Source organism: Sebastes umbrosus, chromosome 7 (assembly GCF_015220745.1).
Source record: "Sebastes umbrosus isolate fSebUmb1 chromosome 7, fSebUmb1.pri, whole genome shotgun sequence".
Taxonomy (NCBI): Eukaryota; Metazoa; Chordata; class Actinopteri; order Perciformes; family Sebastidae; genus Sebastes; species Sebastes umbrosus.
The window spans coordinates 27,437,366-27,457,569 of record NC_051275.1 but is presented as its reverse complement, the minus strand read 5'-3'; the positions used below and the strand labels follow the sequence as shown (position 1 = coordinate 27,457,569).

General features: G+C 41.7%; 1 protein-coding gene across 2 annotated transcripts in view; it reads right to left on the bottom strand.

Moving 5' to 3' along the window:
* Positions 1-19,859, bottom strand: part of LOC119491340 (rap1 GTPase-activating protein 2-like) — a 104,470-nt gene extending 84,611 nt beyond the window's left edge. Inside the window, exons 1-2 of one of the 2 annotated variants that reach the window (XM_037775242.1) lie at positions 19,755-19,859; positions 1,237-1,272 (exon numbers count right to left, since the gene is read on the bottom strand). In XM_037775242.1, coding sequence (XP_037631170.1) covers positions 1,237-1,272; positions 19,755-19,795 — 77 coding nt within the window. In that variant the 5' untranslated portion in view covers positions 19,796-19,859. Of the gene's footprint in view, positions 1-1,236; positions 1,273-5,935; positions 6,301-19,754 lie in introns of those variants that run through there. The other variant, XM_037775241.1, reaches the window with a different exon arrangement.
* Between the last annotated feature and the right edge of the window lie 345 nt (positions 19,860-20,204).

Genomic DNA, 20,204 nt, shown 5'->3' with positions numbered 1-20,204 from the left:
ACCAGAGGAGTCGCCCCCTGCTGGCTGTTATAAAGAATGCAAGTTCAAGGCACTTCTGCATTGGCTTCACTTTTCAGACCCGGAGTTTGGACATTGTTTATGGCAGTCTGAAAGTATCCTGAGAGGCGAAACCAATGGCAGCCACTCGCCCCTTAAAAGATGCATGCTGCTGTGAATGCAAGGCAGCACAGAGGATTATGTGGAGATTATACTCTTGCTGCTTCATATTCATGAAGTACAACATTCACACCTGGGATCCACAATACAAGCAACTACTACTGACTGGAGCAGTAAGGAGTCGAGTGCGTGGCCCAAGGGCTCAGCAGAACATGACTTTAACCACATTCCTCACACAGCTGCACATGAAGGCCAGTACGAGAGAGGTGGCGGGTAAAGAGTAAACAAGGAAGTGATGAAGCAGCAGTCAAGATAGCATCAAAGATGCAGAAGAAAGGAATTAATTTAGATCATTTTCACTTGTTGAAAAAGACTGCAGTGCAGTGTGAGTGTGTACTGCATTGTGTCCTGCTGAAGTTAAGTGTCCATAGCTCTACAGTGAATCGATTGTTGAGGTTTTAGTCAGAATCAATCGCTCTAATGGAAAATAAGTGGAAATAAGGTCCAGGCTGAAAGTAGTCAAAGCCGCAGTCTCAGTATTTGCATTTGCGAGCTGTTACACACCAGTGCTTCCCATGAATTTCTCCACAAGCACATTTACACAAATTATAGCTTTGCCTGACTAACTAAGACTAGAATATTAACTAGATCATTTTCCTAACTGTTTTTAGAAGATTTTAAAGGTACAGTGTGTAGGATTTGGCGACATCTAGTGTTGTGGTTGCAGATTGCAACCAACTGAGCACCTCTCTGCTCACTCCTCCCTTTCCAAGACTGTGGTAGCGTGAGCCGCCGAGGGCAAAACTATAATAACACTACTTTAGGAGCAGCGGAAGTCAGATGACGGCTGGCTGTACCACGGTTTTCACTCTGTGGCTCACGTTACTGCAGTCTCACAAGCGTGTCAGAGAACTACGGTGGCCTTTAGGTAACGACAACATGGCGGACTCCGTGAAGAGGACCCGCTCCCTATGTAGATATGAAGGGCTCATTCTAAGCGAATGAAAACAAAACGATTCTTAGTTGCAGGTGATTATACACTAACATACATTTCTGCTAATAGATCCCCCGAAATCCTACACACTGTTCCTTTAAAGTTAGATTTAAAGAGGAACTTACCGGGCTTTAAGTACAGACAAAGTGGACTTGTCAATCCTGGAAAAGAAGCAGAAGAGAGAGAGAGAGATATTATTGATCACATCCCTGATACAAATTGCTCAAAAGCAGCAATTAAATTATTTTCTCTAAGTGCTCTTTGAGGACATGAACACCACAAATCACCAAGATGGTGAGGAGGAGTGAGACTTTATCTCTGCATGGCTCCCCTGGGTGCTCTGGCACTTAAAAGAATAGTCATTCATGTGTGATTGCTTCTCCTGTTGTATTGGCATTCACTTTAAAGGGATAGTTCTGGTGTTTTGAAGTGTATGAGGTACTTAAACAAACAGTAGTCAGTGTATTACCTACAGTAGAAGACAGCATGTCCACAGTTTGGAGAAACAGACAGGAGTTACCACACAGAGGGGCGTGCCGACCGTCATCTACTGTAGGTAATACACTGACTATGCATAAGTACCTCATCACTTCAAAACACCCAAACTATCCCTTTAACGTGGACATCTACTTTAGCCTCAAAGTATGTTATACAGTATGCATGTTCAGTGCATAAATAAGAAACAAAAATACCAACATTTCTAAGGTGTGTAAAACACATTTCCCCCTACATATTTTATGCTTTGTGCAACCAAGCTCGCCGAGTCCTGAAGGTAAAAAATAATTAATTTCCGCATGATCTTTGATTCATAGAGTATGTGGAGCCTGAGGACAGTTGGTGTGTTCAGTACAAATCACTAGCAGAGCACGCTTTATGACAGCGGACTTGATTTAACACGGTTACATCTCTACAAGCTGCTCAGACCGGTTATGAGAGGTCTCAGTGTTTATAAGGGGTTTATTCATGCCTCACTACACACTGTTCATACTAAAAACAAGGAAAACCTCAGGGGATGTCAAATTAACAACTTTTCAGTTGAGTTGCTGCTAATAATAAAGGATCTATGTGAGGAATATGAGGCTTTTTTTGTTTGAGGGAAACTGTACATACAAATACATTGAGGGTTTTCACCTCATTGTGGTGTATGTGTGCGTGTACGTACGTGCATGTTCAGTGCTTGTTTTACAGCGCTCTCACATGCCTCTCTCTGAAGAGGAGGATGTTATGACATTAATACTTTAATCCCATTTAATTTGCGCACAGAACCATGCAGAACGGTGCCTGATCTATTTCATTCAAATACACAACAGCATACAAACACGCTATTTTTACTGCACCATCGCCCAACCTGGATGATTTAAATATAATTTGATTTTGTTTCCAGGGATTTTGCATGGTATCAACGACGGTACGCATCACAGCAGCCTCAACAGAGGTGGAAAGCACATAGACACAAAAGTGTTATTAACTAGATATTTGAATGTCAGGTTCATATGTTCATATTGGGCTACAGCTAGTGAAGTTGTTTATGCAGCTGGGGCAACTACTGTAGTTTATACAAAAGCCTGCATAATTCATTATTAAAGATACACCTCAGTCAACAGAAATACAGTTAAATAAGACAACAAACACCTCATCTCACATTTTGTTTGCTGCTCTGCCGCAGTGACACCTTATTGTCTCGATGGTATCTGATCTTGCTGGATGCCAAATGTTCGCCTCTTTCATATTGTAATGGAGCTGCAGCCTGTGCCCTCACAGGATCTATTACTGAGCAGTTGAGGAGATACACCACCCACCTTATGCCTGAATCATCAAACAGATCATGCTATAATGTGTAAGCTTTATTCACCCCACATCTTTGAGATGAAAGGAATACTATAATCGACTGTGGGTGTGCATGTAAACACATTATGGGGACAAAAATTGTGGCTTGCCTGCTCAAAGTCAGCCCTATATTTGGTAATGCATTCACTCTGAACTTGCCATCCATATGTGCGTCCAAAGGGAGAAACTGGATAAGCTGGTAATTTAAAGCTTCAGATGACAAGTAATATAAAGTTATCTATACTTTGTCCCCCAGAGGCTTGCATACGCATTGCACCATACAGTACATTTTGAAATTGTTAGACCACCAAGCTCAAAATTGTAGTATTCTTAAGCCTCGGTTATGCTTTCCACAAAGACGGTTGCACAAACATGAGCTGATGTGGAATCGTGATGAGGAAGTGTTTGGACCGCACATCCGCGTATGCGTAGTTAGAAAAATTTGGATGAGCCCGGACAGGCGAACACCGAACACCAGAGCAACGGCGAAGTATGTCCTATGGCGAGCTGCCATGCATTGTCTAGGAAAAGCTGCAGCGGCTGCTCCCGAGCTCTGTGAGCTGCAGCCGTTTGATTCTGCGGCGAAGTGAGGCCAAACTAAAAGCAAAATCAGTAAACAGATCATGTGACTCCTGTGACATGCTGACCTGTGTTACAAAGAATCTCTTCCCAAGCTGTACTTCAACGCTGCCTGGTGTGAATTCGGCGTTAGACTTTTAAGGTAGTGGGGCCACATTTTGCCTGTTTGTGGTGCTACATGAAACCTCAAAAAGCATCTAAATGAAGAATGCTTCTCTTCTCACAATAACTATAATTGAAGTATGATTTATATATAATCATATTTTGATATTCCTTCTTTATAAATGACAATAAAGGATGACACCACAATGTTAAGACTCAAACTCAAAGCCAGCTGTTAGTAGGATAACAGCATGCTATGGTTTAGGGTGTAGCTGTGCAGCGCTTTTTTCTCATTTAACATCAAGAAGAAAGATGCACATTATCCCCTCACAGTGTGTCTGCTTGTATGTATTTGCTGCACACAAAATGTAATCTGTTAAAGGATGAATTCTTAATAGGAATCCACTACACTTGCCCCACATTTACTTTCAGTTATGCCTGCAGAACTGATGCACAGCAGGAAATATCCTGCTTACAGTAAGAAGTCTTTTCATCTCATATTTAGCCTTCGAGACATTTTAAGCTAAATTTCTGCCAATAAGCTGAGATAACTCCCCTCCAGAGTGCTGCCATTTCAGCAATTTTATAAAATTACACTAAAAGTACCCTATTGGCACATTTTTTATTGCAGTTTCCTGCAGCATAAGGCATTATTTAATTTGCAGAGGAATTATTATCATCACCTATTTTATTTTTGCACCTTAGGCTGTGCATGTGATGAATGTTTTTGTCTCTAATAATCACACATTAAAATGTGTTGCTGAGCAGAGCTGTTGCTGATCTGTCCACCAAGAGTCAGATTTCATTAAGACTGGTCAAAATCAAAGCAGTAGACGCATAGACTGTATAAAAGAAGTGGACATAGTCACCGTGACATCACCCACTGGTTTGTGGACTGTCGTTTTCGGCAATTTGGCCGTCACTGTCTTATTTTCTTTGCAACCAGAAGAGACACGAGAGGGTGGAGCAAAGTACAACTAAATGTTGAATAAGACTTATATAGGCAACAAAAATGTTACAATTAACTTTAATGAACTGTAAACACACTGTGTAAGGGTCAACGTTGTAAGACGAAAACACGGACAACTCCCAGACCGGACAATGCTGTGGTAGCGACCTGTCAATCACAAGGTACCTACGCCCTAAAGCATCCCCTGCTTTATGGTCTATTTGACTCTAAATGGGACCATAATTTACTAAATGAACATCATGCTGTATTGAAGAAGACTTGAAACTAGCGATTGAGACCAAAACTCATGTTTACTGAGGTAATAAATCAAGTGAGATGTAGGCTCATTTTCTCATAGACTTCTATACAATCAGACTTCTTTTTGAAACCAGAGGAGTCGCCCCCTGCTGGCTATTAGAAATAATGCAAGTTTAAGGCACTTCCACATACAAGACCCAGAGGTTGCCCACTGAGCAGATGTCGAGATATCTTTTTAGTCCCTAGTATGGGTAAAAAACACTTTTCGTTCCCGCAATGCAACTCAAGGTTATTTTTCATAGGGTTGAAATCTCCTTCCGAGCCACTGAAGACATTATATAGCTGCTCTCACAGGGCGAGTACTTTTTGATTGGTAAAAATTGGTGGAGTGTCCCTTTAGGAAATTACCAGTTTTTCTAAAAAAAAATTGTTTTTATAACCAATTAACCCTTTTACATTTTAAATGTAGCTCCACAGCTTTGTCTGTTTCAGGTTATTTCATCCTGTCTGGCAGGACGTGCTGCCTCAGCCCAGCTGGGAAGGTTAAGTGCTCTGAAGCAGCGCTTCAGTGTCAGAACGACAACCAGCAGGGGAGCCGGCACAAAAACACTCCATCCGAGTGTGTCAGCGCATTCAGCGCTAAATGGGCTCCCTGGCATCTTCCTCTGCGCTGCATCATGGGAACTCTTCTCGGCCAACAGAGCAAAGGAAGCATGACTGGGAAGAGCTGCGCCCACAGTCCCATAACAAGACAGCAGCAGCAACAACAACAGACAGAGACAAAGCAGCCTGTTGATTATAATCCCCCCCTGAACGGAGACGGCACAGAGTGAAACTGTACATTCACACACACAACACAACACAAAGGACAAAGTGTCAGAGGTGTGACACAGAGGAGCAGCCTCAGCCCTCCACCCATCCTTCCTTTTTAGAAAAAAAGTTTACATTTCTGCACTGCACACACCCATAACACCCAGCACATGCACATTTCAGCAGCATAATGTGCATCATATAAACTCACTATGCAATTATAACCAAAGAATGAGCCTGTGCATACATAATACAGACACATATACACATTATTAGCATCCAATGAAAAGGCAACATACCATCCAAATCCACCAAAAGACACGCTTCTCCTCCTCCTCAGCATTTCGACAGACTGAACTTCTCAGCAGTCTCTCTCGCTCTCAGGCTCCTCTGGGAACTGTATGCTCTGCTGACAGCCTCTCTCTATACTGTGTACACTTGCACTTTGTGTCTCTCTCTGTACCAATCCTTCCTCTCTCTCTCTCTCTCTCTCTCTCTCTTTCTCTCCCTCTCGTCTCTATTTACCCTCTTTTTTCCCTCTTTTGTCTCGTACTCTTCTTCTTTTTCCCAGAGCTGTCGTTTTCCACTTTGCAACTTGACCAGTCAGCTACACTCCTGAAACACTGCTTTGGCTTTCACAGACTGTTAAACACACACGTACAATCTGACACACTGACACATACAGGTACACCGACAACACATTTCAGCAGGGGGGAGGAGTGAGGTGAGGAGGGGCTACAATCTCCCATCTGACTCTCTGAGTTTGTTTCCCAAACAGTAGCATTTTGAATCTTGAATCATCACAACCAGCCTCAACATCTGTGGTCACATGCTCACCACCCAGCAAATGAGGTCACTTCTTGCACTGTGTGAGCCAGGTGGCCACTCACAATTCACACTTAAATGAAAATAACGCCATGAACGGGCACAGATAAAGTAAAGTGTACTGGAATTACGATGCACCCACAACACTAAAGTTGCTTGAAGGTCCTGAGTCATGAAATCTATTAAAACTTCATTGCAGGAGTCTGTGTTTACTGGAACTTCTGCCAGATGCTCAACAGCTGAGTGAAACTGTAACTTAGGGTGTAATATTACACTATCAGATGAAAAGGGTGGGGTTGACTGCAGTATATAGATAGAAACCACCCATGTGGTGACCAAAGGGAGTGTCCTTCCTGTCACCCTTCCTCCTCACTCTAGATTTCACAGGTCTCGCTGTCAGAGTTAAAGTTCCCACGGTGACTCAAATGGTTTCAAGAAACCTCATGGGATACTTCAAAAAATTGATTTTTTAATGTCCAATTTGTATATCAAGACTTTCTTTTATTAATATCTTTAAAGTTAATTAAACTTAAACAACATCCAACAAACACAGGACTTTCAACCAGGAGACCAGTGTTTTGATTTGTAATTTACATTAGTGACGTTTGTGACATGTTTTTTATACTTATGTTATGTTGTTTTCATACGTATTTTACTTAGTTTACGTATTTATTTTAAGGCCAACCATGACGTTTTTCCTAATTCTAACTAGGTGGTTTTGTTGCCTAAACCTAAGTGAGTGGTTTTGTTGCCCCCTGCTAGTACTGCACTATTGCACTTTCATACAGGCGTGTAATATTCACACCTCGGCAAGGCAAAACGTGACACTGCTGACACGCAATCCTCTGGTAGCGCACAAGTACACAAGTCTAAACAAGGAGGTTTTATACTGTGTGTACGTTAGTGGTGCAAATTCCCTAACAAATTTGCAATTCATCAAATCAACAAAAACAGCTGGCATGCACTATGCAGTGAACCTGGTATTTTGGGACAGATTCTCACTTTGCTTGGCTGGTAATCACGGGACACAAACAGCGGTCTCCTGGATGAAAGCCTTGTGTTTGTTCGACCCATTCACCTTCCCTCCCGCCCGCCCGGTGTGTCACCACACTCCTGGCGCACTTTCCCTGAGCCACGGATAGGTTTACATTGTAGTTAATGGAAAGCCCGGTGCGTCTCATACCGGCGCTAAAGGGTGCCTTGTGCGGCGATATCACATGCGGACTGCCGTGACAAAAGCATCGGTATTTGACGCCCTGAGGAGGCTGGTAATCCAGCCTTGAATCCAGTATGACACTCTCACATACAAGTATGGCCTCAAATCACCAAAGAGCTCCACACCCCTCTGACAAAGGAAGTATTTACTCAGTTACATACTTATTTTCTAGGCTTTTGTATTGGATTACATTGTTGTCATGTTATTTTTACACTCTGTGTCAATTGGAGTTCAAAGGCAAATCACAGGCATGATGCCAGAGAATAAAAGAAACTAATAATGTACCAAGGAAGTTTCATTTTCATTTGAAACCTGAACTCTTGAATCTTCTTTGAATAAAACCTTGATTTGATTTCACTTCAAAAAAGTCCTCATTGAGTCCAAGAAACCAAAACCAGCACTTCTGAAGCCTGTTGAGAATAATTATGGTCAAAAGCTTTCACAATTAAATATGATCAATGTGCTCTGACTCTCTCTTTCTTTGCGGCTGATGAGTGGATGACTGAGTGTGCTCTATATCTCTAGCATGGTGAGACGCACTGATGATTAAAAGGAATACAGCGCTCCACTGGCATAATGTGTTGTGTGTCTGTGGGTCTGTGTGAGTCAGCCTGGCACTGCATTAGTAATTATCATAATTAGATATTTAAAGAATATAATACAATGGAGTAGACAATAGGTTTCACAGCATTCAAGAAACTGCACTACAATAAAACTTACAAAAACCTCTCATGTACAGTATGTACCTGACAGTGACAGCTCTGAATGCAGACCGCACCCTCCCTCTAGTGGTTTAGACATGTCCTGTGAACAACAGTATCAGTCACACTGGTTAGGTAGTGTAAAAAAATTAAAGTAAGCAGGAAAAAAAAGAAGCATTTTTGTTGTAAAATGAATGTTGTAAAGCAACAACATCTTGTAATTTAAGCCCAGCTTTCACACTTTGTTTTTTGCTCAGCTACCAAGCAAGACACTAGCATAGTAGCAGACACTAACACTAACATTATTCTTATCTTGTGCTGCTGAGCTGAATTCAATTGGTGAATTAATGCTGCTATGCACCACAGTGTTTGTGTAAGAACAATGGTATCTAAAGTGGAGAAGGCTAATGATGCTTTTTGCCACATAAATGGCTCGTTTTCAGCCAAAAAAGGCGCTTAGACTCAAACAGCAGTCAGACACCGTTAGCTGGCTCGCTGGTGAACACAGTGGAGCATTTAACGACTAAAAAGCCTGATATTTTTATTAAGAGCAGGTGGAGAGACTTACATTCATCAGGTGTCCAGAAACACAACTTTAAATGAATGCTATGTCGCTCTGTAGGCTATCTGCTGGATGTGTAAATAACTGTTTGCTGACATGTTAGCCATTATCCTCCGAGAGGATCCAGGTGTTACACCGAAATCTGTGACCAAAGAAATCTGTGACCACAGAGAAAATTTGTCCCCACGCACTGTACCTATCTTCTGCTTTCTTTTTTTTAGAGTTTTGTGAATATATCTTTTCAAATACCAATATTAAAGGGACTGTTTGTAAGAATCAGAAAATGCTTGTTAACAGGGACACCTGTGGCCGTTAAGTCAACGAAAGTCAGCGTCTGGCTCGAGCTTGTGCTCGCTCTAAATAGACATGAACGAGCATCGCTCAAAACAGTGAGGCGACACACGTCAGCTAAACCACAATATCACTCTATATTTCAGATGCTTTGGCAGTAATGTAGCTGACAGACAAGCGTCTTTCCATGAATCAATGCAACATGATGGGAGACACCGGAGTTTTGGTCGGAGATGATTAACTGTTTCTCGCTTGCGGAGTTCCGTCACTTCACAAGACCACGGAAAACCTCTGTTGGTCTGGAGGAGCTGCAGCATTTAGTTCTGCACAAAAGTCCACTGAACATTCACTAGATATTCTCAAGAGCTACTAACTCTCCGCAGTGTGTAGTGTGCGCTCATGAACGTTAGAGTGGAGCGATGTGGGTCTCTTAGGGTTAAAAGTGATATGTCAACGCTGCGTTTGGTTTAAAGCTTGTTGTACTGCCCACCATGTGGCCAAAAATAATCTACTCAATATTGTTAAAGGAAAATATATGCAAATTTCCAGATTTTCTTTTTGTGTTTTCTTTAGTAAGTATCCATGATAAGAGAAATAAAGCACTTTAGAAAGCTGACTAAATGCATCACGGCTTTCATTTGACTCCGCCATGTTGCCTCTGTATCACTCAAACAGAAAACCCCCCCTGGACACTCCAAGATTACATAATAACACTGTGGATTGCTTATGATCGTTTCGCATTATAAATGTCTCAACCTCATTGTGTTATAAATCTTTTCTTCCCTCACTGGACATAATCAACCATCGACCCCTGAAAGAACATCACTGCGATGATAACACAGTTTAGTTGGTGTGTGAAAGCACCATACTCTATAAACAGAATATCTTTCACTGAATAAAGATAAGCTTAAATAAAGCATGTTGCTATAGAGATACTAGTAGAAACAGCAGGTCTTTGGTTCTTGCTTTGATGATTTCCCATTCAAATCTGAACATTATGTTCTCTTTGTTTAATATTATATGACTTCATGATGCATGTATACGATCAATCTATTTACTGAACCTGGCTGCTAATGCCCATATGTATTGTATACATGTTGTAATATAGGCAGTTTTTCCGACTGATGCTGCCATTCTTTTGAGCAATAATACTGCAGCAGGTTCAGTTTTCAACTTTTAAGAACATTATCAATTGAGAATATATGTTGCTTTCAGACTCTGGTCCTCATGTCTCCTCACTGTTTCTGAGTAAAACACATCGACATCGTCCTAAAATGTGAAAATTGCATTCACACCACCACCACATTTTCTGTTACAACTGAAATGCTGGTAAGGGGGTTGGGTGACATCACCCTACAGCCAGTTGGATGATGTCACCAGGTCACAACAGCATGTTTGACATTTGGCTCTCTCGCACTTACGCAGGTGTGTGTGCGTGTGTGTGTGTGTAGGTGGGAGAGAGAGGTGAGAAAGAGAAAGGCCAAATTGTGCCGAGGCAAAATTTAACTGCAGCTAAACATAGAACGTCTCAGGCGCGCTGACGTGCTATTTGTATTCACAGTTCTCCAATACGAGGCCTTGTTTCTGCATCGTCTGCAGCACTTTCTGTACTTTTCCAATACCCATAGTTACACATCAAATACCAACTAACATTAACTACAATGTAAACCCATCCGCGTCAATATAAACACTCAGGGAAAGTGCGGCAGGAGTGTTGTGATGTAGCTTTAACAGCGAAAAGAGAACACACAGCGGGCAGGTAGGTTGAGGTGGATTGGTCCAACAAACACTAGGCTTTCATCCAGGAAACTGCTGTTCGTGTCCCGTGCTTCACGTTACAATCAGATGTTCGTTTTATGCCAGAACCTATGGCGGAAAAATTCACCCCAAAACCATACACGGCCATTAGATAGTCACTGCATATGTGCAGTAGGTTTTGTATAAACAGATATGGGGTCGTAGCCTCTGTCGGGTATGGCCGAGAAGTTATAGTTCATAAGTAAGAGAGCCTAATTGTACCTTTCCTTTACTATAATTTATGATTTACTGTTTAAAATGTTATTTTTTTAATGCTTTGAGTACAACAAATTGTGGTTTTGCACAAATTCGGTCTCTACAAAACCTTGGCACATTAAACCAAAACCATCTGCTGTCTGAGAAATATGTTTTCTGACTCTGTAAAGATGAATTTTCTGCAAAAGAAGATTGTGTTTTAGGGTTTTGCAGTTTACTCATGTTTTTTATACAAACAGCACACAAGAGTGCTAAGTGTATTCTTAGTAGAAAATACATAATGATGCTGATGCAGCGAGTGTGAAATTAATTTTATTGTGCTCTATTCAACTTTCTCTCTCTCTCTCTCTCTCTCTCTCCCATCAATCAGTTTTGTTTATGTTGTTTCAGGTCCCTCATCTCATTCTCAATAACTTCCTCCCTGTCATCCATTGGCAGCGAGACGCACGAGAGACGTGACGTTTCCATCTTTATTAATTTTGTTCCTTCCTCGCTGCCTCTTCCATCTCTCTCCTCACCATGTAATAATGTGTTTAGTCATTAGATGATCCCAGGGGGTGATATACGCCCAGACGGACGTGAGAGACCTTTCACTCTCCCATCCCTCTCTTCTGTGTCTCTAATAGGTTACTTAGTCATATGAGGTTTTCCAGGAGGGACTGAGCTGATGCTCTGCTTTAATGGCCTTCCCGTCTCAACCACATCCATCACATCTATTACAACGCACACACGGATACTCACATACACGGAGCACTGAAACGTACATATTGAGCAGCAGATGATTTTGAATGCATCTTGGTTTCTTTTAATATGCTTACCTGCGTACTGACTGGTAAGCACCCGATTCAACTGTATCAGGCTATTAAATAGGCATTATCAGTCGCTATAAGCACCATAGATGTGGGTCAATAGGGGCCTACAACGTTGTTAAGTCAAGTGAAAACTTAACTTTTCTTCTTTTGTACCTTCTTTCGATGATCGCCCATGTGAATAGATGATAAAGCCTACTAATGGGTGTAGCAGGCCCCTACGGACCCACATCTATGGGGCTTATAGCGACTGATAATGCCTATTTAATAGCCTGATAACAGCACAGCCGTTTTCTGATAAGGGAAATAATTCAAGCTGCAAACTCTTGACTTCATAGTCGGGCTCTTGCATGAAGTTGGATTTCAGGCTAGTAAATGAGTTAAGCATGATCACAACAGATGCATTTCATTCCAATTAAATTAAGATAATTATTTCATTATAATTAGATAACCAGGAACTACAGATGGAAATTAGCTAGTGGCTAAATCTGGTACAAAGCATTTTTTCCTCTCTTTTGTGAATAAAGTATTTTTGTTTATGGTCCCTAATATAAATAAATTGAATAATAAACTAATTAACGGTTGTTGTGTGTGTCCCTTTAACTTTTCACCCATTCAGCAAAGCTCTGTCAGCGGTCACAACATGTTAATTTATCATATCATAAGTTATGCAGCCGTTGTAAGCACTATGATTCCTCTAATTAAACCGAAATTATTGTAAAAAAAATGCAATGTTACATGACGATTATGAGATAATTTAATTGTGAATACATGAAAACACATGATATCTTGAGCTACAGTAATCACATAATTAAGTTAGTTGATGTTGGGATAATAACTTTGTATACTTGTTTGAAAATATTACATGAACTGAAAATATTATCCGTCAGCTGACCATATAGCAAAATTATTCATCCGATACACGCAAATAAAAATGCACAGAAATAAAAAAAAAAGCACATGTGACCCCGCGGACGCTACAGCGCCTGCTCTATGGGACCAATGAATGCGGGAAGATCGCCGGATGATCCGGGTTCTTTTCCACTTTTGGCATCATGCGCCACTGAACAACTTTCATAGGAATGAACGCTGTATCCAGTTCTCTTTATACATCCATAGTCTGCACTTATATGACTAACACAAATGTGATAAAGGCGCTGTACTTACCAGAAATTCAACAGTTATTAAAACAATTATCAACTTATACTTTTAGGTAATTCCCATAGCTGTGACTATTGTGAGCTGTTAAGCTTCCTTGAGTACATTTAATGTCACTGTTGAAGAACAATACATGGACTACTTTCTTTTCTTCTATACGTTTTCTTTTGCATTCCTTTAGTTTGATCCTAGCTTTCAATATTTTCTATACTTGTTATATATTCCCCTTTTCTCATCTTTCACTCCTTCAATAAACCCTCTTCTTGTTTGCAATCTATTTTTACTTTCCTACTTTTCTCCCCCTATAGTTATTGTCCCTGCTGGTGGATTTTAGTCAAGTGACAGCGAGCCCACCCACCCATACACCCACTCTTCCAGATCACACACACACACACACACACACACACACACACACACACACACACCACGAATGAATGTACACATCTATACACACAACCACAGACGACCACAGATAGATACGTAGCTGCATGCGCTCATGCACACAGACTCGGCTCATGTGCACATTCATGCACACAAATTAACAAGATGACATTTGCACGCAAACACACACACACACACACACACACACACACAAACACACGCTGCACCTCCTCCGCCCACGGCCTCCACGGTGCCTTCAGCCCTCTTCTCCCCCGTTGTTCACTCTTGAGACGACATTGATCAGAGAAAAACATCCATTTAATTCACGTCTACTTCCCCTTCGCTGCAGCTCTGGCAGACTATAAAGAGCAGACCGAGACCCCGAGAACACAATGTAGAAACACCCACAGGGGCGACTGCAAACGCCCAGCCCACACAAAAACAATTTAATCAGGTGCGCTCATGAGAACATGGCAATTTTCCTCACACGTTTCATTTTCCACTTAATGGGAACACACAAATACAACACAATCCTGCGGGAAGTTTAAAAGCAAATCCCCTCTGCAGTGCTGTCACTCGTGTATCACTGTTTCAATGTTGGCATTGAATCTCATCACCAAAGCAGGTGAGGGAATAATTAATGAGGAAGAGACTGATCTGGTTTGCAAACAATTAGAGAGCCAAGAATAAAGAAAAGCAATGCAGAGACCTACAAGAGGTGAGACTTAAAGTGGAAGTGAAACCGTCAACCAAGGTTAAGCTGGAAATGATTTCCACTCTCATGAACAATTATATAGCAATAGAAAAGAGAAGCCTTGTTTCATCTTTCGTGACAAGAAGCGCCGCCATGTTGCCGTACTCTAGCCTGTGATGTCACCAGGTTGGTTGGCTGGGCGAGTTACACAGATACAACGGTGGAGACTGTGATGTTAAAACCAATCACTCAGTTATACCAAAGAGTCTGGAAGCAAAGAGACAAAACTGCTTTTTTGACAAACAGCCGCTAGATGGCGCTGCCGCCATTTTGGGACTGAAAACGCCAATGAGTCCAAAGCCATGACTATGACTATGTATAAGAGGACGTCTGTAAATCAGAGGATCTTTTTTTTTTTTTTTTAAAGTAAATCAACTCCCCAGTACGAACACTTAAATAGCCCTCATTCAATCATTATGTCCTAAAAGTGTAAAATTCCCTAATAGCTGAATCCTGAGTTATTTTCCATAATGAACGTGCATCAGACCACGGGAATGCCACCGCCCTGCACGCTCATATGACATATCCGGTTCTGCTGCCTGTTAGCTGTATGCGGCTGTAATAATGGAATATATTGGCTGTAATTGATCACTTTATTACCTTATAATACACCCATGGGCTGTAAGCCTGTACCGATGGTGGATGTATTAACATCCTCTGTTCCCAAATAACTGCTATCGGCCAGTAGCTAGTAGTGCTAGTAGCATGATGTTAATAGAATTTAATGTAATTTGTAGGCTATTTACTAACATGCAGGGCAGAACCTCTTATACATCCATGATCTGTGGTCTATTGGACATCGATTTTGGAGGTCCTTGACTTGGAAAAACTTTGAGATTGCCTCTCAAAATCTGTGTGCTGGATTTTTATAACTTCCATTTATGTCCATCGCTCACTTCATGCTCTTCTGGGAAGCGGCTCCGGACAAAAAAGTTAAATAAATAAATAAGTAAGTAAGTGAATAGTTATAACAGTATGCAGATTTATAATATGTTTATTGTTTAACACAGGCCATTTCGGTATGAACATTAAATGATGACAATAGAATAGAAATAATCTTGTTTTACTTTTGTATGGCACTTTGTAGGCGGATGTTTTACTGGTGTCCGGTAGTCTCTTTCAGTCCAAAATGGTGGAGGCGTAGCTCTGCTGCTGGGCGGTGACGTTGCAATGGAACGAACAATTGACTTTCACTACTTATCAATATACATTCTTTGGATTACTCCAAGCCGACGGACACCACAGTGCGACGAAAGGGGCTCCACTGCACGGGGCTGCCGCTGACAGCAATCCACTGAGTTGGTCCATGTGCGTGTCGGCTTGGAAGTAAAACCGAGTTAAATAGTTTAAAAACTTAAACTAACTAAAACAGTTTTATATCTATGTAGAGTACTGGAACATGGCAGAGCTCCTGAATGATGAAACAAAGCTTCTTTTTTCTTTTAATGTTGACATGTTTGTTATATAATAGTTCATTAGAGTGGAAAATCCATTTAGTAAACCGGCTTGGTTTGACCATTTTCACTTCCACTTAATGACCACAGGAGCATCAGTGACAGGAAGGCGTGGAGGTGTAAGAGGGGAAAAGGAGGAGAGAGGGAAGACGGAAGTGAGAAGTGTTGGCAGATCGAGGGTGGTTTAATGAAAGATGGTTAATGACGAGCAGAGGGAGGAGGAGAGGTGTGAGGAGATGACAGGAGGAAGTGTGCGTGTAGTCTTCTTTGAGTGCTATTTGACTTTTAGCAGCTCTCAAGTGGACTTCTCAAGTCATAATAGGGAGCAAGAGATGAGTCAGGAGTGTGGGCACAATGAAAAAAATCACTCAAATAAAGTAAAAAGTACTGGGGGAACAGAGCAGGGTAATAAAAGAAGACATCCCTGTCTCTGCTGGCCTCTTTTTCTGCTGTCTTTGCAGAAGTGTTGGTAGCATGAATCACGTTGCAAATGCATATTGTGTGCATGCTCGTACACATTTAAATGAAGTGGGGACGAATCCTGAATTCACTCCTCCACCTGTGAGGTTCAGATTAGCCACCATCTATTTTCAGTTCGTACGCGGAGCTGCCGCGGCAGGACCAGCCGTCCGCTCGAGAACTGCAGAGCTGTGATTTGTGGAGCCTCTCAGTCTGGGACTGCTGTGTCAAGAGTCTCTTTCTGCCTTTTTGCCTGATATTTGACCTATTTATTCATATCTGGCGCTGCAGCTGCTTTCTACTGTCTAATCTGTATCATCCTATTTCAGCTTATTTTTATCTTCTTTTGAAATCCTATTTATGTGTGTCTTTTTATATTGCTTTATGTTTCTTTTATATCTTTTCTTAATGCCTTTTATGTCCAAAGCACATTGAGAGGCCTGCTGTTGGAAGGGGCCGTACAAATAAACTGGCCTTGCCCTGATATGAGCATGATTTAAAAGCTCCGAAGCCTGAATAAATACTCCAAAGTCGGCAATCACAGAGCATTCATACTTGGAGGGTTCCAGCTGAAAGCATAACTCCACACTAAGCACATCTCCCCACAGATGACAGATGACACAAATATATGGACAACTTCTCTTTGTGGTAAAGTAGGCTAAAACGCTTACAGATTGTGCACTGCTCTACGAGCGCTGTCAGCTTACAGTATGTGCAAAGAATTAAGCAAAGTGTTCACACAAATCAATTTGTTACACAGTTCTAAACAAAATGTGGTGGGATATACTAAAAACAGGAATTTTCTTTCTTTGCGTGTCATACGACATTGATAGTGCTTAGGGGTAAAGCAACTTGTGTCAGAGAAACGAGCCTCTAACTTGTTGAACAGCGGTCACTAAATGGCAATTATGGGATAATGCTAAAACGTAGCGTAACAGTGGTAGAAAAGCAGCCCGGTCGCACTAAATGGCGTATGAATGACATGGTAATTCTCAAGTCATTTTGCATGCTATAAGAACGCCACTCTTGTTTGTCATTTTCCCGCCGTGTTGACTGCATTGTAAACACATCCGTGTAAATATGCTACACTCATAGCTAGTGATGTAGAATAAAAAGGGAGAAAGACTGCATATGGCGGGCAGGAAGAGGGGTGATGGGTCCAACAAACACAGGACTTTCAACCGGGAGACGGTGTTTGAGACCCGTGTTTTGTGTCCCAAAGTGTTGTTGAGTTATTTTGAAGATACGTTAGTGACGTGTTTTTAGTGATGTTTGTGATGTGTTTTCCGTACTTATACTACGTTGTTTCTGTACGTATTGTACTTAGTTTACGAACATATTTGAAGCCCAATCATGATGTTTTTCCTAAACCCAAGAGAATGGTTTTGGTTGACCAAATCTAACTGGGGACATTACCATAGTTTTGATCCGTGGCATAAAATTACACGCAAAAAGAGGCGTACAAATGACACGTGAAAAGGCTAAAATGCGCGTTTCAATGACACGCAGAATGTCCTTATAAATGTCGTGCTATTTATACAACTTCCCGTGAGACCAGGTTAAGAAAAGAGTCAGAAAGTCAGTGAAGTGATGCAGTAATGTGCAGCTGTATCTAACTTCAGTTTATTAATTAGCTAACATTCGCCACCATAAGCTACCGGTCATACCAGACCAAATAAGACTGTCGTGGCAAAACCCATTGAGTGTAATGAACCGAGCGACGGTGCATTTTAAAGATTGAACTTTGTATTTGTAGAAGGAAGAATGTGTTATTCTTTCAAATTACAGTCTGATTTTAAAGTCTGTCTAGAACCACAGACTGTTTATAAGAAGTGGACGTAGTCACCGGGAGGTCACCCATTGCTTTGTGGACTGCTGTTTTGAAGCCTTGAGTTCGGCATTTTGACCGTCGCCATCTTTGTTTTTAGGCCATCACTATCTTGGTTATATGCAAACGAAAAGTGACACAAGAGGCAACCAAAAAGGTTATAATTAACTTTCATGAACTCAAAACACACTGTGAAAGGGTTAAAGTTGTAAGACGAAAACATGGACTCCCAGACCGGACAACATCGTGGTGGCGACCTGTCAATCACAAGGTAGCCACGCCCTAAAGTACCCTGCTTTATGGTCTATTTGACTCTAAATGGGACCACAATTTATTAAATGAACATCATGCTGGTATTGAAGAAGACTTGAAACTAGCGATTGAGACCATAAACTCATGTTTACAATGTTTACTGAGGTAATAAATCAAGTGAGAAGTAGGCTCATCTTCTCATAGACTTCTATACAATCAGACTTCTTTTTGCAACCAGAGGAGTCGCCCCCTGCTGGCTGTTAGAGAGAATGCAAGTTTAAGACACGTCTGCTTTGGCTTCACTTTTCAGACCTCAGAGTTGCCCACTGTCTAGAACGGAGCATGAAATAAAATAGAAGTACGTCACGGTCACATATTTTTCAGATGATGCCAGTAGATCTTTACCTTCCTGTGCTGTATATGAAAACCATCATCTCTTGCTAGATGTCTTGAAAGATGTTTAATGTCTTCTATCAGCACACCCGCAGTGCTTCCTCTGGAGAAACAGACTCATAAATCAAATGTCCCTCTGCACTGCATACAGTAGGGACCACGCTTCCTCTGGGGGACTTTAGCTTGCACATATTACTCACTGTACTGTATACTGCATGTGCACATGAACATGAATGAATAACCACTGGCCCACACACACATGCCAGAAAATTCATGCATGCATGCGTGAAGACATTTACCCGTTTGGCTCACACACAGTTCAGACCACTCACATGTCACATATTCTTCTCATAGTAATACCGCTACTAAAAACAATACATATTACAAAATATTCTATGACCTACAATGGTATTCAATCTGTTGCTTCTTTTGAATGTCCTCCTGTGGTATGAACACAGTATTTTGAGTTGAAAATATTAAGAGACACGGTTGTTATCCACCCACTCACATATGCAGAAACCTAACTTCATGCCCCCAACACACCATCCCCCCGCAATCAAACGCATGAACACAACATGGTGCCATAAACCACCAGAGAATATAGCACCATAACCAGACATTGCAGCACCGTTGCAGCATTACTCAACAGACAATTTGCATGCCACCAGGCTTCCACTGGCTCTCTCACACAGCATGTACACACACACATCTGCACATACAGTATGCACATGCACGTTTACTCTACACACACACAGGGAGCAATATTTTCCTCAAGTTTAAGAAAATGCAGAAAGGACAAAGAAGCCACTTCACTTGATTGTACGCAGATCACAAGTGTTATACCTGCAACTCACACAGGCTGCCTACTCCAGCTGGAGAGTTCTCACACAAATCAGCACACACACTCATGCTCTTCCCATCATTCATTTGGCTTCCAGTTTGCTGTTGTCAGCAGCCAAACAAAACAGCAGCAGTAACATCTCTGCTACTGCGTTCCTGCTCCAGAGGTGTGAAAGCCTTACCTCGGCTCCCCTGCAGAGCCTTTACAAGCCGGGGTGAACATCTCGCAGTCAGTGGATGGTGCAGCATTAGCAGGAGACCAGCTGCCAGAGCAGGGGAGGTTGAGAGTGTGAGAGGAGAGAGAAGGAGGGGGGGAGAGAGAGAGAGAGAGAGAGAGGGAGTGCAGAGGCTATAGGGGAGGGTACAGCGATAAAGCGCAGGGTAGGACGGGATTATGAGAAGAGAGACAGCAAGAAAATGGGTGTGTGTGTGTGTAAGAATGGGAGATGGTGTTACCATGGAGAGGGCTACGCCTAAACTCTGTTTAAGCATTTTAGTGAGTAAAAGAGAGAAAGTCAGACTGAAAATATGGAAGATATTTTTTGGCAAAGGCAGAAAAGAGACTAAAAGATCAAAGATAGTCAGTAAAGGATATTAATAAGGAGGGAGAGGGAGGAGGGGAGTGAAAAGTT